Genomic DNA, 26,012 nt, shown 5'->3' with positions numbered 1-26,012 from the left:
ACACTTAACTTCACCTGTTACTCTCTGAACATGATAGTTCATTAAAACGTACTGGTGTCCTTTCTAGCCTCAAAGTAAATAATAAACGCTATTCAGTGACTCTGAATAATACTTACGAAACTTTGCTCCTCTGCATCGCTAAATAAGAAGCGCTTTAGATGCCGTGTGGAAACGACCTGCTGTGAGGGTGCTACGTGGACACGCGGGCAGAAGGGCTACACGCTCGACGGCAAGCCTAAGTGCGCCGGCTGCGGTGGCGTCATATTTGCATACGTCCTTTGATATCGCGCAGAAGGCCCTGTTGTGATAAGGCGTGCACAAGGGTACGTTTTGCAAGAACTCGGCTATATCTAGTTATATATGCAAATACGATACGCCTTCGTAACATAAGACCGCAACAATTTTACCGGGGCATGATAAGATAGAAGCGGGACGTTATAGCGCCCCACTTGATTCGAGGCAGAGTCAACGGGTGAGCACCAGAAAAACGAGGAATAGAGAGCAGTCTGTGCGACGAATGTCCCGTTGCTTCTTGCTTCAGAGACCGGAGGAGGGAGCTAAGGTAAGCTGTGGGTTTTAAAGAACAAGTGCAGCTGAGCAACAGTGGTTCACTACTGAAGACTCGCCTTTTTTTTGCCATTGTATTTATGCCGTAATTAACACGGAGTTATACAAACAGGAACTCGTGCGCGTCAGAGCAAGCAAGGGCAAAAAAAAAAAAAAAGGCACCTGCATGCAGAGCTGTTTTAAACGGCAGCGCTAACCAGTCGAACGGCGGTTTATTCGCCCGCTCCTCGATTCACGAGCACGCGGCAGAGCGAGGAGGAGAAGCGAGCCCGGGCACCTGTGCGCCGACCGGGCGCTGTTTGCGGGGCGCGCAAACAGCGCCGGCCGGCGGCGCACGTGCGAGCAGCATCGACTCACCGGGGCTGCGGGACCGTGGCGAGAACTTAAGACTCGGGACGGGGCGAGAGGGGGCCGTGGCCTAGCGGCTGGCGCGCGCTGACGTCACGCGCGCCGCGGCTGTCGATTGGCGCAAAGTGCAGCGGCGCTGGCGCTCATAAATATGTGGGGCAAGTCGGCGGGGGCCGAGCTCTTTGGAGCGCAAGTCGTGTGTGGAGCGCGCCGCGAGCGGAGTCTTGTGAGCCCGAGCCGAGCGCGCGGCGCAAGTGTGGCCCTGTACGCGGGTGAAGCGGGCGAGGCCGCGGTGGCAGCGTGGCTCGGCGGCGCGCCCCCGGACCCTGCCTGCCTGTACTTCCAGCAGGGCGGCGCGGCGGCGGCCACGCCGTCGCCGTCGGGCTCGTCTTTGAGCTCGTCCCTCGATGAAGACGCCATGGCGGGCGACGAGTACAGCTTCGACCTGGAGAACCTCGAGGAGGTCGTCAAGCAAGAGATGGGCGCCAAGTACGCGGCACTTCAGCCCGAGCTACAGCAGCTCGAGCATCTGCGCCGGCCGCTGGTCGGCAGCACGCCGGGCACACCGCCGGACACGCCGCCCGGCTCGACCGCCTGCCCGGCATCGCCCGAGTTCGGCGCCTGCATGCCGGACGACAGCATGATGTGGCTGTCGCAGCCGCCACCGCCGCCGGCGCCGCATCAGGCGCCGCACCAAGCGCACGTGCGCTTCGGACACCAGGAGCCGCTGGACCTGCGGCCGCAGGGGGACCTCGAGTGGCTGCAGCTGCGCCGCGACCTGGAGGGCCCACGGCCCCCGATGCCCCCGCCGCTGCCCATGCGGGACATCTTGGACGACGAACAGCTGATCTCGCTGTCTGTGCGCGAACTCAACAAGCGACTCCACGGGTTCCCCCGCGAAGAAGTGGTTCGCCTCAAGCAGAAGCGTCGGACGCTCAAGAACCGCGGCTACGCGCAGAACTGCCGGACCAAGCGCCTGGCGCAGAGGCACGAGCTGGAAAGCAGGAACCGCATCCTTCAGGCCGAGGCCAACCGTTTGCGTCAGGAGCTGGAACGCGCCTGCCAAGAACGCGACTTCTACAAGCAGCAGCTGGGCGCCGCCGCCCGCGCCCGCGCTCAGCAGCCGCAGCCGCCGCCACAGCAGCAGCAGCTGCCGCCGCCACCCCACGGACTCGGGCCCGGCTCGCCGGACTTCCTCATGTGACTCGGGCCGGCCCGCACAGGCGGTTCCGCCAAGTGGCCGCCGCGCAATTGAAAGAGACTGTACGAAAGGCGGCAGCCACGCCGCCGACGAACAGTGCGCCGTCGCCTGGCCTGATGCCCCAGCCGGCGCGCACCCCCACAGACTGTACGAAAGGCGGCTCCCAACCGCTGACGACTACCCCGCTTGCGCTTGCTTTGCTTGTCCCTTGTCTTGCCCGCCGCCGCTCAAAGTTCAACGAGGTTCGCGTTCTAGAGCATGGGCCTCCAGGTGGGCGGCTCCCGGGACGCCGGCCAGTTTGCTATCAACAGGTACGAAAGGCTCCGCATGGCCGTACGCATTTGCCCCCTTGATCGCCGACAGTCGCGCGTGCCAAGTCGCGGGTAGGAGACGCCGCACCGGCGCCGGGTCGTGGCCCGGGTCGCTGCGCTGTCTCCTCCCCGCTGTCATGCCGTTGCCTAAGCCCTGGCGCTCCGCGGATACACGCTGCGCTAGTCTAGGCGCGCAATGTTCTGTCACGCCCCACTCACGCGCCCTGCCGCTTGTGTTCTCGAGCACACGCTCTCTCTTCGGCGCACGCAGCCCCATGCCGAGCATTTTGTTTTCTTTAATATTATTTCTTCATGCCGGTGGTTAGAGTAAATGCTAGTCGTGGTCAAAACGTGATAGTGTCGCTGTCATCGTGACTTTGCTACAATTCTGGTCTGCTTGTACTTCTTGAGATACACCATATGAGTGCGACGCAGTTATTTGCGGATGATGAAGTAGCAAAGGCAGTGCAATTATATCGACTAGCACGTGTACTCCTTCCTTTTGTCTGCGGTGTCGATTATGAAAGAAAAATGGAGAAACAGTTGTGTTTTCTAGTCTTGTTCGCGTACGTGAAGGCTATGAAATGGAAGGGTTGTATTCCGCATGGTTGCCTTAAACCAAGGCAGTAGATCTCGTGTGTAGTGCATAGTTGCGATTCAATAGCCATATTTACTGGATAGGAGATATGGCTGTCATTCCTAATCTGAGTTGTTAAATTTGTGTGCATTAACTCGTTATCCCCACATTTAAACAAGGAACATTCATGCATATACATGAGACTTACCAGTTCTGACCACGACAAGGGAACACCTCATATTGTATTACTTTTGTACAAGTAACATTCTATACTACTGGCGCGCCTCTGCTTTGACAATTAGGGAACAAGGCAGATTGCCATTATCCCTAACCATGTTTTTGATCCCTTCATGTCCGAATAAGCACTACAGTGTTGTACTCACGAGTGACATAACACGATGTTCTATCATGCATTTTGATTATCTATGTGAAAATTTCAGTGTACTTAACGTGTAAAAGTCCTTTCGAAGCGGGGGAAACCGGCCACGGCGGTTTAACTGGCCAGCACTTTAGATGCAGTGACCTTTGCCATTAGAGTGCAACCTGGACACCAGTGCTTGCGGTGTTGTTAGGCGAAGTTATAATAAGCTTGAAAGAAGTCTTGTTACTGCGTGTGCAATATGCGCGAATGTTATCAAAGCCCTTGATATCCTTTTCTCTACCTTGATGCCGTCTGCACCATTATAATTTCATGCCTATACACAGAGCTAAATAATCAACTGTGAGCCAGCTTACTGGTCTTTTCAGCCCTGTTGAAACGTTCGACTACAACCGGTGTGTTTCTAGTGGACGTTTATCCAGCGTGTGCCAACACGACAACCCTACTTTTTAAAGTGAGATATAGTTCCTGGAATCAATGTGGACACTGCCTTAGCAACTAAAACTTTATTTTAACCATTGAAGCTTGTGCAATAATGTTATGTCCGAGACAGCCAACTGTGGGAATCCGCCACGACAAAGCCTTAACAGAAACTGCAAGGAAGGTATACAAGCGCCACCACAAAGAATCAAGGCAAAACAAATGCAGTGTCCGCAAGAGTGAGTTGCTTAGTCCTTACTTCTTTAGTGCAAACTCGACAGCCGACAAGCACTGAATCCATAGGCACCTCGTTCCTGGGGTCTCCCTAATGTGGCCTCAAGTGGTCCGGTACTAATTCATGCATTATCTATCTCGTGGCAACATGTGAGCAGTTCCGTTTTTCCCTCAGCAGTCGGTCGTCAAATCACAAAAGAGATATCTCCGTTCGTAATGCGAATACGGTTGTTGAAGTCAACGAGTAGAGATGAGCGATGTGCAATGTTTTAAAAAGTACACTACATTACTTTTTCGCTTTTATTTTTATGTCAAATCAAAGCAATTTTGTTGGGGCGTGATTCCTGCTTTAAGCTCATCAATAGTTTTGATGCGACAAGGGGGGAAAACGCACGCTATTTTCTACTGTGATAAGTAAGGCTGTATATTAATATGTGTGTGCAAAGAAAAAGAAACGCTTAATTTGTTTTTATTTCAAGTTGTTTTATGTCCGAGAAATTTCCACGCTGTTATATGAACTTGTGCATGTATGTAATTGTATAATATCCACACGCATATACAAACTCGTGTAAATATTCTCTATGTACGCGGTACCACTGTGTTCCACTGAAGAAGCAGGAGTGCATGATGTTTCGTTCATCGTTAATTCGAGGTTTCCCCTTTTCGTATGGGGCTAATATCTGTACCGCCAGCGCGCTGCGAAAAGCGCCCCTGCTTCGCCAGTGAGGATACCCCAAGGTGAATGCTTCCTCTCATAAAGAATGAATATAATATTATTCCTGCTATTATACTGTCTTCTCCTTCATTGAGATTCAGGACAGCCTGTTCTGGGCTACATGTACGTGCTTCAGTTCGCTTTTAAGCGCCTGTACATACGTTCTCGCCTAGGTGGTACGTTTTAAGACAGTGGAAAAATATTCAATCCTGTCAGCTTTTCGTAAAAGGTGTGCGTGTGCGCTGTAATGAGGACATTTACGTTACTGACACTGCTTTCCAGGAGACGAGTGTCACGGTGTAAAAAAAAATCAAGCAATAAAAGGAAACATCAATGCCAAAATGCTTTTTTCCCTCTTTTCTCCGCTGCGCGATGCGGATACTTTGTAGTATCCATACCAGAGACAGACCTCTCACATCCATGGCGCGCTCTTCATTACGGCGTCTTTGTCAAGACGTCAGAACGCTCTGCCCGCACCACGCCCACTGCTCTCAGCCGCACTGGTTTTAATGACTGTGCCACTGGTTGTTGTGGGAGGTAATTGTGGACTTGGGAGCGTCTTAACTAATTTTTAAAATGCATAGGACGTTCTCAAGCCAGGACATCTAGTCACATGGGAAGAGCCTTGATTCTTCTTCTATTTATGAGTGATAGCTCGTCGAATACAATTATAAATGATTTAGAGCACGCGCAGCAACACATTTAAAGTTTCACAAGTCTATAACACAGAATCGACTGTTGACACACAACGAAGGAAACGCTCAATCTCTATACCGTATAGTAGTCAGCAGGGAATCTGGCTGGCCCATGATGCAAGGCCCATGATGCAAGAAACTGCGCTAGGACACGAGAACATAAAAAACAGTCACCGTGGTAGTTCATTTTGATATTCTGCAGTGTTTTGGTGGACACTCTACGCTTCAAGCGTGCGCTTGGTAGGCGCACAAAATATAGACTTTTGTGTTCAGAAATGGACATTTATTGAGATACTTCCGCCGTTGTCATCTGCACGCTTATTATTGGTAATGTGTGTGCATCTTTAAGGCTACTGAGACACTTAGCGACGAGGACGAGGTAGTTCTTCATGACTGGAGAAGAGGGAAGTGAATTTAACTTTTCAAAAAGTTGGGCAATCAACCACCCAGTGGTTGACCTCACCTCAACCTCCAATCATATTTGATGACCTCACTCAACCTCACCCTCGTCGCTTGACGTTAAGGTGCATTCGGGTTTTCTCCTCAACTTTCAGAGGCCGCCGTCAACCTTATGTCAACCGGATTATGTTGAGGTCGGGTCTTCAGGCTGAACCTCATTACTGGAGTTCGAGGTGAAGTACTGCGAGGTGAAGTACCTGGGTAACGCATAAAGGGCATAAACCTGCACAAAAATATTCTGATGCCTCTGATGTAGTTGTCTGAAAGCCTTAATACAGGAAATTAATGAGTAAAATGCTTCATGAAAAGTTGTTCAGTAGATTTCTATTGGAAAACATGCTATGTCAAGGCGTCTTAATGCTTAAAACACAACGTATGCAAACAAGAATACGACGGAAAAAGGCTGAAGCCTTATGTCATTGTCTTTTTGGTTGCGTACGTTGGGTTTTTCGCTGGTTTTCACCTTTCAATGTAAATATTTACATAAGAAGAAATTCTAGAAATACCGTCGACTGATGCGTTCAAGAACGAGAATACATGCACACAAGCAGCAGCGGAAAAGTTTAACCTCAGAACTCGACTTTATCGAGAATTTCATCTCATTCAACCTGAAACTAAAGCAAGGTTGAGGTAAGCATTGTTGGTCTCTCTCACAGAATGTTTAGCCGTCGCCAACCTCACACCTTAAGCTCACCTCACTTTATGAAGTGTACCACGATGAGATCGGAACCTCGTGAGGCTGCCCACCTTCGGTGACGTAAAATTTTCTTGATACATTTGTTTTATGCTCACAAATGACCACTTTTCAGAGTCAAGGGTGCCTACGAAGTTCAACACGTGGTTTGGCAGCGATTTTGTTTACTTTGTGATTAACTTACTTTGCGTGTGATGTGCGTAGTTGTAAATCTGCGCATATCTTGAAGTGCCAGACCTGGATACTAAACAGTGGCTAGACTTTCATCATTTGATGAACGCAAAAGTGCCTAGGGTCTTCAAAAGGTTAAGCAAGGACGCATACACACTTTTTAGAAAAATCAGAAATCCTGACATTTTATTTCCACGAGCGTGCGTTATATAGAATTACAAAGCGCACAATAATGTAAACAGTTTTGAATTGTTTAACACCTGGGCTGCTTTGCTGTGCATGTATTCACTAGAAACCTGTGAGCCGAACATAGCGACATGGTAATTGTGAATATGTAGCTCATGTCCAATATTTTCGTAATGAACACATTCACCAGCTTCGCAGGCTGTAAAAGTGTTTTGCTGAACGAATATTTGCTTTTGAGCATCTTGAGAGAGGCCAGCAGCTAAATGGGGATATGTGTACAGAACAGCGAAAGAAAGTGACATGAATAGAGTGGTAATAACAAAAGTTTCTAGAAGAGCTATTACTGCAGTAAAGCCTAGAGCAACTTCCCTGAACTACGCTCTGCCTAGTCGTACGGTTCCTCGAGAAAATTCACGGGGTTAGCATGGGATGCTGCACAGTTACACTACTGAGTACACCATGACCTAGCCAAAGGGCTAGCGAGACATCTTGTAATGCAGTCGCAGTACGTATGTGATGATACATTCTCCACACAGATCTTGAACCAATACTGAAGCAAGAAACAAGGTTGACATCGAATAGGAATTTCTACTTAACTATCTTCAATTGAATGTGACATCACAAATCGCGCTCCCCGAATGTCATGTTACCTTTCTCATTGTTCACTGACTGATAAATAGTAAGATCTCTAACAGATAATTATGGTGGTTCCCAGTGGTGCTTTGAGTAACCAAGAAGAAAATCAAGCTGTTCATGACGCCTAATATTTGAGGACTACATTGTAAGAGTAAAAATGCGTGCCTTTGCAATGAAAGTTGAGATCGTAGTAGGCTACACAGGAAATAATTTAAAGGTTAATTTCCGCAAAAATCAACAAGGTCTCATGTAGTTGATGAAGTAAAATTTTGTGAATATTAGCTGCTGGATTAGTCTGATTAAAGAAAATAACGAATTGTGTAACTGCAGCATTTGTTTCCCATTGACACAACCAAGCCCAGCTCAACTGAAATGTAACAATCAAAGGCTTACGGTAGATGAACCATAAAAGCAGCAAGTCCCAACAAATAAGTTATCAAAGGAACCATTGCTTTTGGCTAATCGCTACACGCAGTTTTAATCTGTGTCAACGTATGACAACAATGTTTACGGCCCAAAACTATCAGCACATTAAGCAGGACTCCGCAACAGTGATCTACGGATTAATAATGATCGCATGGCATTCAATAATGTACAACTGTATTAATTTCTTTAGTTATTGTAATGATGATTTAGAGTGTTATTATATCTTATATAATGTTTCTACCACTTGGACAACACTTATAAATTATACAACTTCAATTATATTCTATTTTATAGCCAGAAATCAAACCTGTGCTTTGCAGCAGAATCTCATAAAGTTGTAGCGATGCGTCAGCCTAAATCACACAATTGAACTTCAAGAGGAAAGGGTTGTATTCAAAATATTTTAAATGCTCGATATCGTAAACCAGTGAAAATTGGATATCCTACAGAAAGGAAATATGCATTTTTCCCAGTACAATAAGGGTGTTTAAAATACTACATCCAACCTCATCAACAACTGCAGAACTGGCAGCGATTGATGTTGCCCTGAAGTACGTACACGAAGAGTTAAAAGCATTGAAGGTCGTCATCCTTACAGACTCCCGTGCTGCCCTCAGCAGACTGAGACAAGATGCCAATACCCCGATTTTATGCAGTATTCAAGAAACTTCCGGCAAAATTACTTCCTGTGGAGTGTCCCTCATTGCCCAGTGGATGCCCTCACACGTGGGCATCTCTAGAAAGGAAGAGGCTGATCGCCTCGCTTCAAGTTGTGCCCACCACGAATTTGACTGCCCTGACATTTCCTGTATGCTTGAAAACGCTCGTCTTCTGATACGCCGATACCTCCTAAAGCAGCACCCAGACCGGCGTGTTGCAGACGGATCGTTCCCTCCCCGTGTTTGTGGTCGAGGCTTGCCCCGTCGTGCTAGAGCACTGCTATATAAGTTAAGGGTTGGGTCTGTGTTGGTGCGCGAACGCCTATACCGACACGGACGTGTGGACAGCCCGTCGTGTACGTTTTGTGGCTCCTGTGAGACACTTGAACATCTAGTTTTAGAGTGTCCCGCATTCGTTGCGCAGCGCGCATTGCTAATTAAGGAATATGGACTTATTGGACTGCAATGTGCGACCCTTGACGATTGCCTCTTTCCAAGAGGGTGCGCTTCCCGACGTGACCAGGCCCATCGAGCCCTGCTACCTTTACTTAAGGACACTGACTTGGCCTCCCGTTTATAGACATTATTTGTAGTTTGTTTTGTTATGTCTGCGTCTCCGTCATTTCTTCATTTTCTCTTTTCTTTCCTCATGTTTTCATTTCCTCTATTCCCTCCTCCTGAAAGAGTAGGCAGGCGTAGTGCCCCTCTCAGTGGCAGTTGTCAGCTTGCTCCCTCCCTATTTCCTTCGTGTCCTTGTGTTATATGTGCACAAACGAAATAATAATAAGTAGTTCTTATGGTATTAAAAATTTCATGTCCTTAACGCGGCTTAATTAACAAACCATAGATAGCACGAACACAATATAGGTGCAGCAGAATGAGCTTTAATTTACAGTGCTTGCAATAAATGAAAGTTGATCGATTTGTGAGGTTAATTATCCCAAAAAGACACATGGGCTAGAATGAAGCCGTAGATGGTGTTTACGGATTAATTTCTACCACTTGGGGCTCTCTAACGTGCACATGAATCTAACGAGACGAACGTTCTTGAATTCCGCCCCCAGAGGAGTGAGGCCGCCTCGGCGAAGAATCGAAGCCTCGTGCTCAGCAGCAGAACGCCATATGTATTGAGCCACCCGCGACAGGTCCAACAAACCAAATCATGCACCAATTTAAACCGAAATGGTCGGACAACAAATCTTTTAGAGTAAAAGTAGGTTCTTGCACTGAAGAAAAATCATTTGTTTCAAAAATATTTTGTAAAAGTAGTCACATAGATATTTGTCTAGTTTCACACTACGAGAGTTCATATCCTTAAAACAAACAATTACAGCCGTCAAATAGAAATAGACCGATCGTTCCTCCAAAATGGAGAGAGAAGTAATTGAAAATTGGAGTTGTGAGAAAAAGAAGCTATAAGTTCTATGATGTCCACAGAACAAATTTTTTTAATGTAAAGTCAGCTCATGAACATATAGTCAACTGTGCTACGAGATTGATATTTATGTATGAATAAAGAAAGTTGTTTTAAGAGAGCCTTTGTAATTTGGTAGCAGCTGCACTCTTCGCGGAAGCGTTGATATAAATGCAGCCCATTAGACGAGAAAGGACTGCGTCATTGGAAACCGGTAAGCACTGGCTGATACTATGGAACCGTCGGATATGGTGTATGGGCTTTCTTGTCACAGCATTAAGTTGAAATGACACGTTACCCAACACACCTGCACGCTTCAATCCTTGAAGTTTCACCTCACTTTATTCGCGCGGCCATTGGATGCGTTACACGTGCGCAGGAAGAACGACGTCAATAGCCTGACCACTATCGTATATACTTGACTCGCAACCGTCGCTTGCCCAATGTTCTGCTGGGGCGGTCTGTACGAGCTAGAGCCCACGAATACATTCCTCCAACAATAGTGCTCTGGGCATAGCCGAAGCATAGCCGCTCGAAGCATAACACGAAGCATAGCCGCTCTGAGCTACACGTTCAATAGAAACAAAACATCAACGGTAAAAATTACGGCTAAAAAAGTCACTGTACACTCAAGGTTTCATGAATAGACACCGTAAAAACTTAAGTGAAAACACAAAACAAGGTTGAGCGTGCGTGAAAAATGCACCGATAATACTGCATGAAACGCTGGCAGGCTCACTGAGGCAGGTCCCTTCCCCCTCGCAAATTAGGTAACCAAGTTTGTCCGGCTAGGCCGAATAATTGGCATCATTAAAGAACCCCTGAAGTCCCATATTCATAACGGCGATTTCGCCGTTGTCATTAGCGCATGTATTGATGAGTTGTAAAGTGACGACGGATATATTCTCGACATATTGGTGATGGTTGGTATTTTAGAAGTCGCCTTCGAGCTTCTACACACGGTGGCCTTTAAATGTATTTCAAATACATAGCCCCAAGGCGAAAATCAAAGAAAGTGCATCGACGTGACAAACTATAAGTTTTTTTTTGTCTTTTACTGTAAGGAAGCAAATCAGTCAAGGTGCATAGCTTTAAAGACGAGGCTGTTCCACCTCATCCGCACAAACTCAAATGTACTCCTCATTAGAGGTGTGCACGGGCTCGGGCAGGCCCGAAGGCCCGTGTGCGGCCCGGTGCAAGGGCCGGGCTCGGGCAATCCGGCCGATATTAAATCGGGCCCCCGGGTCAGGGCGGAGCCGAGAGGCATATTTCATCGGGCTGGCCAGGCCGCCATTGGAGCCCGACTTTGACCTGAAATTTCTTCTAGCACCTCACTGCCAGAAGCCAGAAGAAAGTCAGATTACCCACTGGCCGACTTGCGCCGGCGCACAAACATTTCTCACAGCGACAGGGAACACGCACCGTGTAGAAACTCGGGCCACATTCATGCAGGTGCACCGAGCAAGAAGCAGGAATCTCAGCTTGCTGCATCTGCCTTCGCTTACGGCCTGATCTGACACTACGGGAGCGCTAATGAGGTGGTCTTTGCAGCTGGCCCGACATTCGTCCGGTGCCACGCAGTCGGTCGAGTTTCAAAGCAGAAATGGAAGCTACAGCTAGCGAAACAGTCATGTCAATGGTGTCGAGCAGGATCCAGCAAGTGACGTCATATTGCAGAGAAGATTACGCCGTATGGGGTGTGGGCGTGCTGCTCACTGTCAGGTGAGCAGCGCACCTGTACCACATACGGCGTTACGACGTATTCTACTATACAACATCGCTCGCCGGCGCCTGCACGATATGATCGACATGCTGTGTTTTGTAGTACGAAACATTCCAAGGAATAGTTATCAGAGCAGCGGCCAGTACATGTGTCCTATGTCTACGGTGTCTACGATGGCGATGACAAAAATGTAATAAATACGCTCTCATTCGCTGTTGCCGTGTCATTTACAATTGCACGACAGGGGGATGTTGTTGGGGGCATGTTGACCTGCCAATGATCGGGCCAGGTTGGGCCGGGCTTTCGATCTGACACGTCGAGCCCGTCCTCGGCCTATCGTCGGGCCGGGCTGACCCGCCTTCTTTTTGCGTGGGGCTGGGCCAGGCCGAGCCACAATATTGCGACCCATGCACATATATACTTCTCATCAGAGGCATCGGATCTTTGAGCGCTAGCCGCCCCTCATTTCGGCGCCTGCAGTCACTGCAGACACTGGTCCAGGCAGCTATGTGGCAGGCATGTGACAACACTCCCTTTTCTCACCTTCCCTCCAGCTGCCGAGGACTTCCAACGCTCCCTCTCCCTCTCGCATACTCTGCCCTGCTAGCACTTCCTTTACTGTCTTCTTTCATAAGACAAATTGAACTGAACTATTCGGTTTGAATTTCTCTTGTCACTACCACTCGTAGAGCTCTGGTCGTAGAGCTCTGGTCGAGTTAGAAAACACTGACACTAAAACAGTGCACTGTCTCTGGCTTTCGGCTCTTCCACAGTATGCGAAAGAGCCTTCAACTTGTGCCTGAATGCACTCATTGCCAACGGTTACGGTTCAGTAAATTTAGCATTCGGAGTACCTTTTCTTTACTGCACCTGATGAGAAAGCTTGGATGGCTCACGTGCGATGGCTCACGTGCTCACTTTTGTGTCTTCCACGGACACCTAGTAGTGAAGTTTCTCTTTCATCAGTTTCCGATACGATTCTTCCTACGTTGAGTTTCGCTGGAAAACGCAAAGTACAATGTTTCAAGACAGAACTTGTGCTTCCCTTGACGGGAGAATCGGCACAAAATTTGTTTGTATATTGAGAACACTCATAAAAAATACTTCACTACCACCATAAGTGTTGCCGTGCAGCGACCTCTGCAGATAGTGGTTCAAGCCTCTTGGCATATTTAGATACATTTTATACATATTTTGAACGGTTTAGCATCGGCAAAACCAATTATTCTCGAATTAAGACTTTTTACATCGGGGTTTACGTTCTCGCTCATGCGGTGGAAAGCAAAACGAACGAACGAACGGGCGAGTGAATAAATGATGTGCTTTTATGTAACAAAGCCAACGTACGAATGTCATAGACGCCGTAGTGGAGATCTCCGCAATAATTTTGACTACACAGACTTCGTTACTGTGTAACGACACCTCCGTCCACGAACTATTTTTGTGTACTGCCGCCATTGAACTGTGTACTGCCGCCATTGTGTACTACCGCCATCACTGCTGGGAACCGAACCCGCGTCTTCATGCTCAGCAGCTGAACGCTATAGCCTCCTTGCGCTTCTCCCACCTGGCAGGTCCGACGAGCGATGGGGGCGGTGTTCCAGTAGCACCATAAAGCGGTGAAGGCACTTTTGTGCTTCTTGAGGACGATGGGCTTGTGTCAACGTCTGTGACTATTAGTGCAACAACACACGCGTCAGCAAACTAACCGCTAATTTCCCTTCTTTCCTTCCCTCCTCTCTCCCTGTCGTCTTTGTGTTCCCTCTTCCCATTCCACCGGTTTAGGGTAGCCAACCGGACGTTATTCTGGTTAACCTCCCTGCCTTCTGCCTTTCTCTTGCTTCCTCCTCCTCCCCTCCTTCCACCTGGCAGGTAGAAAAGCAACGTGACGCCGAGGGGATAATTGAAAGTGTTAAGGCTGTGAAACTGCGCAGTGATGATTATGGGTGCCGTCACAATATCGGTTAAGGAGAGCTTTATGAAAATTTATTTCAAAGTATGCCAAGGCAGAATAGATATCCAGTGAGCCTTTTCAGGGCGATGGACAGCAAAGCGCCACACTATACGAGGGTCATAACAAAAATCTTGCATACTGTCAGTTTGAAGAGTAGTGATAAGTATTGAATAAAAGCTACCTTATTACCGTTCAAAGTAGTCTCCTCCCGAATGCCTACCAGCGTTTGAGGAGGTCTGGGACGCCATGTAAGACTCTGTCTTTGTTGAGCTGTCGGATGACTTGGGTCACACTCATTGACATCTCGTCCAGGCTTTCGTAACAGATGCCTCTTAACTGATTTCTTTAACTTTGGAAAGAAATCGAAGTCCTGGTAGACTCAGATCTGGGCTGTACGGTGGGTGGCACAAAGTTTCCCAACCAGATTTAGTCAAATGTTCCCGAACCGTCGCCGCACCATGCAATGCGGACTGGGGATCATCTTCGATGCTACACAGGCCCTTTAGAAAGCGCGCTGACCAGCGGAAAGTTGTGCCGCGATCAAGAGTATACCTTAGCCACGCACTTCCTGCAAGGCAGTGTGAATCTGTGTCGGCGTCTTCCCACGCAAAGTCTCGATCTTCCCGTATGCGCGCTGCTCCAAATTAGTAACGTGATTTGAAGGTCGTGGCGATTTCTCGTCTCTGCTCGCGACGCACTGTGCTAGACGGCCACTTTTTGTGTATCAGTGTAGCAGAGGTATGCAGTGTCTAAACCTAAAGGTATGCAGTTCCAGGGGTGATTGAGATCGCGAAATAAGACTGCTCGATTTCGCATGAACCTCCAAATGTATCTGGTGTCTTGTATAGGCACCTTGAGTTGAAGCCTTCCACAGTGTTACGCAATCGTCTAGACGGATTGCATCAGCCGACCCGACGCCAGGTGGTCGTGTGCGGAACTTCGGTTATGACCCTCATAAATCAGTTCACACTGGTAACGTATTTGTTTACGGTTCTGTTCTAGTTAACGTTCCGATAGAATATTGGTCATTATACTGGCGATAATGAAAGCTACACTTTCTTGCTTTTAATTTGGCACCGGAACTTTAGCACCAGTACGTCAGTGCGATGTCAGATATATTATTGTGTTTTCTCGTTTTCGGGCCGTTCTGGCGCAGCAAAGCTAACTGAAACTTGCTAGATTGCGTCTTATTTTCTTTAGTATGAAATTTTGTCCTCCTTTACCGATAAGCTATTCACCAGAAACGAACAGATGCTGTCAAAATCCACGACGTCAAGGTGTTCTGGTGCAGGAACCTCAGGACGGCGTCACCACCAGTGTTTTGTTTTTTGATATTTCTAGCTGGGCCAGGCCGCCTTTCACGGCAACACCGGCCACTTTGCTATTGCAGAAGCGTAATTTACTAATACATCTCAACTGAATTATTTGGTGTCCCTTTACGATAACGCACTTGTACCGGGTTGTCATAGTCGTGCTAAGAGCACGAAGAATAAATGTCTGCAGCGCTGACATCAATTTCGTTACAGGTGTTGGACAGGAAGTTGTCGGCAAGCCTAGCCATAAAACTCGTCCGTGTTAAACTAGACCCAGCAAAGTCTAAACAAACAAACAAACAAACAAACAAACAAACAAACAAACAAACAAACAAACAAACAAACAAACAAACAAACAAACAAACAAACAAACAAACAAACAAACAAACAAACAAACAAACAAACAAACAAACAAACAAACAAACAAACAAACAAACAAACAAACAAACAAACAAACAAACAAACAAACAAACAAAAGCTATCAAAGACGAATAAGTGAGGAGCGGCGGGAGATATGACGTTTATAAAAAGAAAGCGAAGAAAATGACTGGTTAGCATTTAGCATTTTTTTTCGGCTTCCACAGTGGAAATAACCACAGCAATAGGTACCTACCTAAATCCTGCTCTCAAGCAAAATTTCTTTCTCTGCGTCTTTCTCAGTGACTCACGCTTGTGCTATCGACAGCGCCACTTCTACTAAAAACGCTTCACAGGAAATTGCGGGAAGACGTAGTCACAAAACGCGAATGTCTTTAAAAAAATGCGAGCATAAAGCCGGTGGTTTCATTGCGCTATCGCTAAAGCCTTCGCCGTCAATAAATGAGAACTAGACACCGATTGTTCTACGATCTTGTCTCCGATGGGGGCGAAATGCAAAAACGCACTTGCACCGTGCAATGGGGGTGCACAGTAAAGAACCTCAGGTGGTCAAAATTAACCCGGTGTCCCCCACTACGGCATGCCTCATAATCATATTTTGGATTTGGCCCGTAAGACCACAGAACTTAATTTTCTTTGTACAGGTGACAGTAGTGCCAGAACACGCCACCTATAGCGAGTGATTGTAGCAAGAAATCGCATGGACGCGGCAAACATTCGCCGTGACACCTCCGATCTCTTATCACGAAGCAAGGGTGTGCGAGAGCTAAAATATCGAGGTGCGCATGCTCCACATGACTTCGGCATGTTTGCGGTCGAGATCAGAAGCGCGAACATTGCTGAACTTCAGCTTGGCAAGTTCGGTGCGAAACTCAGACGAGCGATGACGCATGGGTACATGTAATTTCGAACACCGATGATGATTATCTCTATTGCCATCCCCTTCGAAACGGCGCGGCGAGAAATAGTCACCTAGCCTAGTTCAGCTAATCAGATATTTTATACATGGATAACAGTCTAGACACTTCACCTATCTCTCCTTGATCTTTCATCTCTTCATTAAAACCTCTATCTCTATATTTTACAGTTACATATGCCCGTAACGACTCCGGCTTTATCAATCGTTTCCTGCTTTTTTTCCTCCGCCAATACTCTAAACGTCTCTTGCTTATCTCGACTGGTGACCGGTTAATGCTTCGATCTGGTTTGATTCCCTGCGCTTCGAGAAGGTGGACGTCCCCTATTGTTCTTGCTGGGTGAATATCTTGGCCATTATGTTACGATGTGCTGAGTCGTTTTCGGACTTTTACTGTAGCAGCCTGCTATGGCCTCACATAGCAAGGCACTGCACTGTGAGTTATCCTACATAATTTCCTTCCTGATTTCTGTCTTCCCGTATTTGTAAATCTCCTTAGCCGTTTTTCTTTACATCCTTCGCATCCAATTTACCATCTCTGTTTCTCGCACTTTCTTTTTGATGACTCCTGGTTGTCTATTTACAATTTCAATTGCCTTGCACTTGGTTGCCAACTTTCTTGACCTCTTCCTCCTATCCGTGTCCACGCTTTTGAGGTAGAGATCTTTGTGCATTTTAGCCGCCCATTTCGTTTTATCCGACTTCTTGAGTTTCATCTCATTCCCCCCCCCCCCCCTAGCAGTCGATGTCGGTGAAGCTGGGGTGATAAACGAAGGCGTCTTAGCTCTCTCTGGCCGGTGCAAAGTGCCTATAAACACCATTGTTGCAGAACAACCGACGATGATGCCACGTACTGAATCAGAACAGGTATGAGATACGCCAAGCTTCCATCTCGCTGGTCACGTAGCTCCCATTCATCCAAGTAAATAAGATGCTTACGAAAATGCGCAAATGTTGTGCTCGATCAAACTGGATGCTCTTTCGGTTGTACGCCTGCGCACTGGTTATGCTTTTGGGCTTTTGTTCTGTATAGAGTTTCTTCAGCACATCTTATCGTTGGTTCCTGGAATGCGGTAGAGAGTTCCAAAATATGGCAGCTCTTTTCCACAGAATTTACATTTCGTTTGAGCGTGTTCTATCCCACGCACATTCAAGATAATTACTCACCAAGAAGTGCCACAGCTACATTCGTTTACTAGCAGTCAATATGATGGCACTGACGGCCTTCACGGCGTAAAACTGATGGCCATGTCACACTTATATATCGGAAACATCCATACAGTTATTCAAGTGGCAATAATTGTTGTGCCATTCTGCACTTTAAAAGCAGCAACTACGCACATTTGGTGAGTATTTTGATTCAGGCTTCTCGTGCGCGAGATGTCTCTGATCGCAGTTTACGAAAGATGACAGCGTAATCGTTCACTTACAGTGAGTCTTGTCTTGCAAGCATCCTCAGCTAGCATAGGTGCCAACCAGTGTTTCGAAAAGAGGCAACACGCGTAGGGCTGAGGAAAGAGCGATTCAAGCTGTCCGCTAGCACAGTTATTGCTGGAGAGTAAATCTGGCGCTGGTTTAGTGTAACCATGAGGGGGCAACATAGCGGCGTAAATGAAGCTGCAACGTATTAGTTAAACAAGTTTCAGTTGAAATTTGAAATGAAATCACATGCTGAGTTGCAGCGATTTGGCCTTTCGGTAGTGAAGTGCACCAAAAGGCTGGGGCGGTAAACAGTAGACATGTGATGCCAAGGGCACAAGGTATAGTTTTGCACGAACAAGGAGGCTTATGGTAATTCGAATCTGGAAACAAATATTCGAACGTCACACGAAAAATAAAAAAGAAGAGAATAAAGCTATAGGGTAGCACTATGTTTACGATAAGTTCATTTTATACTTTTCATATTCACACACACACACACACACACACACACACACACACACACACACACACACACACACACACACACACACACACACACACACACACACACACACACACACACACACACACACACACACACACACACACACACACACACACACACACACACACACACACACACACACACACACACACACACACACACACACACACACACACACACACACACACCACACACACACACACACACACACACACACACACACACACACACACACACACACACACACACACACACACACACACACACACACACACACACACACACACACACACACACACACACACACACACGCACGCACGCACGCACGCACGCACGCACGCACACACACACACACACACACACACACACACACACACACACACACACACACACACACTCAATTAAACCTCAATCGGAATATTGGCACCTTTGAAGCGCAATTTACTGGGCATGCGCAAGGCTAAAGGTGCACAGGAGGAGCTGATGATGTGTCGTATTGCGGTAGCGGCTAATAATACACCTGGCCAGTGAAGCATCTAACTTGCTTGGTATGGCACCATTCGGAGTTCATAAGAAGGTCGACTTTAAAGTGAGCGATCACATTGTTTAGCGGTACCGGCCATACATTTACAATTTAAATGACCATTCAGATGCACATGACGACGTTCACATCATGTCAGTCTTTGCAGGCCTGGAAGAGCATTTTCTGCACTTCATGGCGTCAAGTGACATTCATTATATACGCGTCTACAAATACCGTAAGTACATTTCCTTCCGACTACAGGTTTTTCTGAATGGGTGTACAAACACGGTGAGTGAGATCTTTCTGCATATAAGAAGCTTATTAAGCGAAATTATTTTGTACATTTCTATAGATATTTTCCATAACTTCAACAATCCTGTGCGTTCGCAACGTAGAATTGGCTTCCCGCCACCATCGTGAAGGATGGGTGTGCATGATAGCGCAGGGTACGCTTTGAAACTGTTCGTAATCTGCGCGCGCTCTGTTACATGTCTCATTGAGTTTGCTGCGGTGTTCGGGCAGACATATTGTGTTCGCACATAACATGGCCCTGCAAAGTGGTTCCAACAACGGGATGGCTGGAAGATCTTCGCATGTTTCCGCCCCACGTCGTTGACTGCTACAAAGCGAGAGCAGCGATGGGGAAATGCCCTTCACATAAGCTAGGGAATTTCCCAGCCTTACACCGTTTCAGATTCCTAAACAGTAAACTACCAGACAAGCATACGAGTGACGCAGCTCATTATAGCGGCGCTGTAGAGCTCATGAGTGCGAAAAACGAACGAATAGCCATGTGTGAGCTGTACAAATTCCTTTAAATATACTGAGTTGCTGGTGAACCAAAGCTATTTCACTTAACTCTTGCAATGAGTGTGAAATACGGGCTAACGGTCAGCACGAGCCACGCTGTGGGCAAGTTCACAGGTGGCATCGGTGCATTAAACGCCTCATTGAATGTAGTGCAGTTGTCATGTACAGTCTGTTTCACACTTAAGGGAAATCTGGGAGCGCATTGCATCGCGATGCGGCGAGCGCTGGAGTCGGGCGCCGGAAGCAGCTCGCGCAGGCGCAGACGGTCGAGGCGCGTTATCTTGAACCGCCTCGACTGCTACGGCGGCGCGCGCTGGCCGCATCGTCGGGAAGCGTGCTACTATCAAGAGCAGTTCATCGTTACTGCGGGCACTGAGCCGATAATGTTAACTAAACGTTGTGCGACGCCAACCTCTGAGCCTTCATTGGCAAAAATGGGGTTTCACACGCTTCTTTTGACAGCACGCCTCGTTTGTTCTTTCGAAAGGCCGAGGTACTGAGTGCGTGCACGCATATTTCTTCACTGCGTGTGCTACCGTAATACGCAGCGACAAGAAGGATAGACAGAAATGTGCGCACAACGTTTAGTTAACATTATCGGCTCAGTGCCCGCAGTAACGATGAACTGCCCTTGATAGTAGCACGCTTCCCGACGATGCGGCCAGCGCGCGCCGCCGTAGCAGTCGACGCGGTTCAAGATAACGAGCCTCGACCGTCTGCGCCTGCGCGAGCTGCTTCCGGGGTCCGACTCCAGCGCTCGCCGCATCGCGATGAAATGCGCTCCGAGATTTCCCCTAAGTGAGAAACAGACTGTACCTTATGTCGTGAACTGTCCGCGTTGACACATGGATTTCATAGCGGCACGCAGCAGTAAGTCGGCATGCCGAATTTCAGTGACCGGAATTCTGGGGAAACATCACAAGACGTACAAGCGCAGTATGGGGTTGCCAACCGGTTACTAAAGGGCCGGGCAGAGACTATGTCACACAATGGCGGCTGAAAACCGGCGTTGCCTATAACTGAAGCACAAGGTTCTCGGCCTTATGGAAGTCCGCTATACCCAAGAAGTAAACTTAAGATGTAGTAGTCTTTTCATGACTATAACAATCTTTACTACGCGCTTCTTCGGTCATCTTTGGCGCCTTTCAGTGCGACTTAAGTATTTGCTTATTTAAATTGAAACCCGCATTTCGATGGGGGTGAAAAGCAAGAATGCCCATGCACCGTGCATTTTGTACATGGTAAAGAACTCCAGGTGGTCAAAATTAATCTGGAGTCCCCCGTTACGGCGTGCCTCATAATTATCACGTGGTTTTGGCACGTAAAACCCCAGAAAAACATTTAAACCAAACACCGGAGTTCTTTTGTACAAAATAAACAGAAACTACAATTACTGTTGCCTTGCAAGTGCAACCAACCATTGTCAAACACTCCTGCTTAACACTTCAGAGATGTGTTTAATGTTCAGGCATTTCCCAACAGACGCTTCGTACCCAAGAGGACTGCAGGTGCCTCAGCCCGGATGATGCGTCTGTTCTGGCAGTCCTGTAGTGTTGTGGAACTTCGTCAGCGGATTCTTGCAAGGTAAGCCAAATTTTCTCACTGTTTCCTCTAGGGTGCCTGATTGTCTTATGAATATCCTTACAAGGTGCGGAGTACACTTTGCTATTAAAAAACAACTGCTCTTTGCCTGCGATCATCGATGTTGCTTCTCCGTGGCATACAAATTATTCAATAGCTGGTGAAATGGCTGTCATGTTACTCTCTGATCCCTGAGAGCTCCAGCTACCTGACCTACGACAGAATCACACTAAAAAACACGCATGGATAACATCTGTGAGATAATCACGTTTTGAGCTAACCATTTAGTTACTCACCTGCTTCACATTAAACCGTGTCCCTCCTTCACAAATGCGTCTCCGTTGCAGTGCTGTTAACGGTGAGAAATGCCGCAGCAGTTTTAGCGCTCGCTCTAGCAGTGCAATATTGTAAACAAACGCTCAATTTCTAATGCGTAATTGAATATTGTAATGGCACCAAAATGTATTCGAAACTCGCGAAAATGCTCAAAGTTCCACTGCCGTGGACAAGAGTAGTTGTAACTACTGCAAGACCCCCCCCCCCTTTTTTTTTTTTACAGCGAAGCTGTTAAGGGCTCAGTCTTCGATGGTCGCGTCCGGATGTAGAAAAAAACTCTCATTGGCCGTATGCTGTATGTGCGAGTGAAAGCGCTCGAGGGACGCGCGCTTTCACGGGGAGCGAACGCACGGCGGAGAGCAAACGCCACTACTTCCGTCGCGTGAAAGGCCGTGGGGGGACGGGTGGGAGGGAGGGCAGGCGACGTTAAGCTGCGGCACCAAATGTGTATCTTGCGACCAGGCGCAAGGGGAACTGGCGACTCAATCTCTCACGCGAAAGGAGGACAGCGGGAAGGCAGCGCGGGAGGGAGGGGTTGCGGCTTCTGCACTGCGAGCAACTTGTACTTTGCGCGGCGCCGGGTGGTCGCGCGCACCGTATCTTGAAAGCGATCTGCAACACGGCTCCTACCTTTATATGCGCTGTGGTTTCGCCGCTCAGTTTACGTTGAAGCGATAGACCGCATGGACCTTCGCTCGCTGTTGCTTGCGCGCTTGCTCACGCCAGCGTTTTGACAGCGGTTTTGTGCGGTCACACAAACAACGCGCAGAACTGTTGTCGACGGCGGCGGCATTTTGCCCGCGTTCGCACCGAACGCGCGCGGCGTTGGTGACGTGTTTATGAAGAACGTACCAGCCTTTGCCGTACACACTATGGCGGTGTACCGTAGTGACCATAAGGCCATGGTCCCTGTGGTCACTAAATAAATGAAAACCACCGAATAATATATATTTCTCATTCTTTAATAGTTGAAATAACCAATTACACCATCACATCTTAATAGTCATAGCTGGAAATACATAATTCGCACCATAGTACAGCTTCGCTGGTCTTCCATCTCCACCCCAGTGGAAGGGCTGATAGTGTTTCCTTATTTATTTCTTTGTGAGCCCGCAAAGTAAGTGAATCTAGCAGGTTTTCATAAAACTAGTGAGGGAGAGCGTACAACGCCTTAATGTTTGGTACCGCTTTTGAGAAATGCTGCTCACACACAGTCGGCCGTCACTGGCATGCACTCATCAAAAGCTCTACAAAAAGGAATACAGAAGAATACAAATCTTCGTGAGTGCATGATCAGCGCGTGTTCAAGTACATGCTCTCATCATCCTGAACGGTTGCTGTTTCCCGAAAAACGGCCGAAGGAAGATGCTGATTGATTCCTGGAGTTCAACGTCCTGAATCAGTGCTGGGTCTACGAGAGACGCCGTAGCGGAGGACGGCGGATTAATTTTGGCAGCTGGGATTCTCTAACGTGCGCCTAAATACAGGTACACCAGCGTTTTTTTTTTTCGGATTCCGACCCCATCTAAATGCGGCGCCATGGCATGGAATCGAACCCGCGACCTCGCGCTCAGAAGAAGAGGAACATAGCCAGTGAGCTATCGCGCTCGCGGGAGGACGCTGCTTTGGCCGACTTAGTATGCGAGCATGGGAGCCAACTTGGTGCACGTCAACATTAATTCGGAGTCCCCCAATACGACGCGCCTCATAATCAGATCGCGGTTTCGGCACGTAAGATCACAGAATGAATTTTTTTGTCACTTCTAATGAAATATCTACAAGTCGTTTGCTTTGCAATGTAAGTACCTTTATCCATGTCCCTGTGTTACAGTGAAACCTTACATTGCAATAGAGGGAACTCCAGTGAGAAGCCAGATTTAATTACAGGAGGAAAAGAAAGCGGACTCGAAGAAAACGATACATAACGTTTGTTTTAATTTAAAGGTCTCCTTTGCGCAAAGAAAGCATTATAACTAAAGTAAAGACCTGCAGTATAATATTTTTGATGCGCATTTTTTATATCTTTCATAAAATATGTACGATACACTAGGTAGCGAACTCTCTAGTGACTTTGGAGGCAGTCGGCATGGAGGATTGCGATACTCGCTTTTGAATGGCCTTAATTCATTGCCTTGTTTGTGTTCTTTTTAGTATGCTTTGTGACCGAAAATTACTTCGGAGAGCTCAGCCTGTTTGTGGCGCTGAATGGCTTAGCATGGCGCTGTGCGTTAAGTTGCGAAGCAGTCGATGTCGGCGTCCCCATAAACATTTTCTGTTCCGCCACGAATAAATGGTAAAACTGAGGACATCGAACGCTTCCAATTTACGTAACTTATTGTTGAATTTGGGGAGTAATCTTTCGCCCGTTACAAACGAATTTTCGCTACAAATGGTACCAATATCAGATACGCTGGTGCCCATCGATTTCGGGGGCGTTGGCTAGTTCGTGCTTCCGCATGTCATTGTTGTGAACTAGCTATTGTGCAGCCGAGAAACTTTTCACTAAATCTTGGTTTGACTGGCATAAAGCAGACGACGGCCTGCTTACCCAACAAATTTATCTGGCATTTTAAAAATGGTAAAGCAAGGAAAGTCGCAGTGGTCATCTCGTTTATAATCCAAGAATATGCATATCGCCGTTTACTGCCACTACCCATGTGTCCCTTGTGCAAGCGCGTGATGGTAACCTGAACGTTCTTATGTCACACTAGTGCTTTAAATGACTAAACTGTAATGGTCCATGTAATTTCTTAAATTTACCCGCCGGCTCAGTGACTGAGTATGAGGTCACGGTTTAAATTTCCAGGGGCAAGATTGAGATGATAGCGGTATACAAGAAAAATCGTGTACCCTGCTCTGTGTGCACGTGAAAGAAAATTTGGTGGTTGAAATTAATCCTAAGCCGGCACTGTGTGTTACTTTGGAACGCTTAACTCCATAACTCGGTCTATATAGTTTTCTTTCCCTAAGTACAAAGCGCAAATATTTTCCCGTATCCGACTGTATGCTAGGATTATTGACAGCCCACTGGAGGCGGAAATCCCGTTAAAAATCTCTAGCAATGATCGCGGAGAATCCGAATGCTCATTTGTCAGCATCGCATTAGTCGTTCCTATACCCTAAAGGGCACGACGGCACAGGCGATGGCTGCCTTCTGCACGGTAAATGACCATAGTGGCAGCCGTGACCACGAAAACACGATGCTGACGTTGACGGTGTGCGAAAATGACATTGTGTTACTGCTTGAAAAAGAGCTTAATTGAGCAGTGCAAGGTGAATAATTATTGGCAGATAAATTAGTTCTTGCTACCATATCTGCTGTAACTAGGCTTTTGCTGATTTCACAGTGACAGAGTGGCGAAATAAGAAACGCCTTTCGGGTTCTCTGTCAGGCATTTTCATGGTAACGTGATCCAAATCAATGTAGAAAATATACAGAGTGAACAGGGCATTCCGGCGGAAACCGGGCAATATAGTGTATTAACCAGTTTCCTGCTCCAAGGTGCGCGTACAATGTGACGTCTGCGGTTGACAGTATGTTCCACATCTGCCGCCATGGCCGTAGGTGGCGCTGGCTAACACTCCTAGAGATTGATAGGACCGGATTCGTTACAGGCATAAGTAACGGTACAAGGCACATATAGAGGTTCTAAGAAAGAGAAAAAATTAAGGAGATGTAGGCAAAATGCTAGACTGAAAAGCATGTACAGCATACCTGATTAACTCAAGCAAGTTAGCTGAATATTTGTCACCGCCACGTTTCAAAGGTGATGCCAATAAATCATCATCATCATCGGGCGAGGTTTACTACACATACGAAAACATCCAAGAACGTGGACGCGTGACAGCCGCCGCTGTTGCTGAATTGAAACATAAGTGGACGCGTCATGCGGTGGTTATGGGTTCGGTTACATCCGGTGGCACGTTCTTTCAGTTTTGTTTCCCTTTTCATAAATATATGTCTACATTTCAATTAAATGACGTGGTGCATTTCCGCTATGTATTTCTTCACTTAATGCTCTGCTGGTTTCGTTTATTTGTTGCTAACAATAAATTGAGCCCCTCTGTTCTCCTCATTTTCCTCGCTCATAACTGCGGGTAAGCAAAGAGCGTGAACGGCTATGATGCATGTAAGGGACCATTGAATAATGAAGAAGAAAAGTGGAAGGATCAGCTCAGTGAACATACTTCTCTCATAATGAGGAACTTCTCATGCTGTTCAAGTTAATCAGTTGAATCAAGGAGCGGGTGGGAGGAAGCTTTCCAGAACCAGGACCGAGGAAAGACGAAACGTCGTTCCCATTTGTCCCTTTTAGGCAGACACAGCCTGGACATTGTAAGTTAAGTTTTCCATTTTCTGCATGCAATTTTATCTTCGCAGGCTTACTTACATTCCGAGCAGTTTCTTATTTTTGTGACATATTGTTCGACGAGCCCTTGGCAATGATAGTATATTAAC

The 26,012-nt window shown here is 47.2% G+C and overlaps 1 protein-coding gene across 1 annotated transcript; it reads left to right on the top strand.

Annotated features, from left to right (window-relative positions):
* Positions 1-826: 826 nt before the first annotated feature.
* LOC119464908 (transcription factor MafA-like) lies at positions 827-5,094 on the top strand. Its single transcript, XM_037725783.2, has one exon. The coding sequence runs from the start codon at positions 1,067-1,069 to the stop codon at positions 2,117-2,119; it is 1,053 nt and encodes a 350-aa protein (XP_037581711.1). The 5' UTR covers positions 827-1,066; the 3' UTR covers positions 2,120-5,094.
* Positions 5,095-26,012: the final 20,918 nt, after the last annotated feature.

The sequence above is a fragment of the Dermacentor silvarum genome, chromosome 1, assembly GCF_013339745.2.
Source record: "Dermacentor silvarum isolate Dsil-2018 chromosome 1, BIME_Dsil_1.4, whole genome shotgun sequence".
Taxonomy (NCBI): domain Eukaryota; kingdom Metazoa; phylum Arthropoda; class Arachnida; order Ixodida; family Ixodidae; genus Dermacentor; species Dermacentor silvarum.
The sequence above is the reverse complement of the archived record's forward strand: the minus strand, read 5'-3'. Positions and strand labels throughout refer to the sequence as shown.

Excerpts from the sequence above, each read along its gene's own strand:
- LOC119464908 (XM_037725783.2), top strand. The coding sequence starts at position 1,067 with ATGTGGGGCAAGTCGGCGGGGGCCGAGCTCTTTGGAGCGCAAGTCGTG.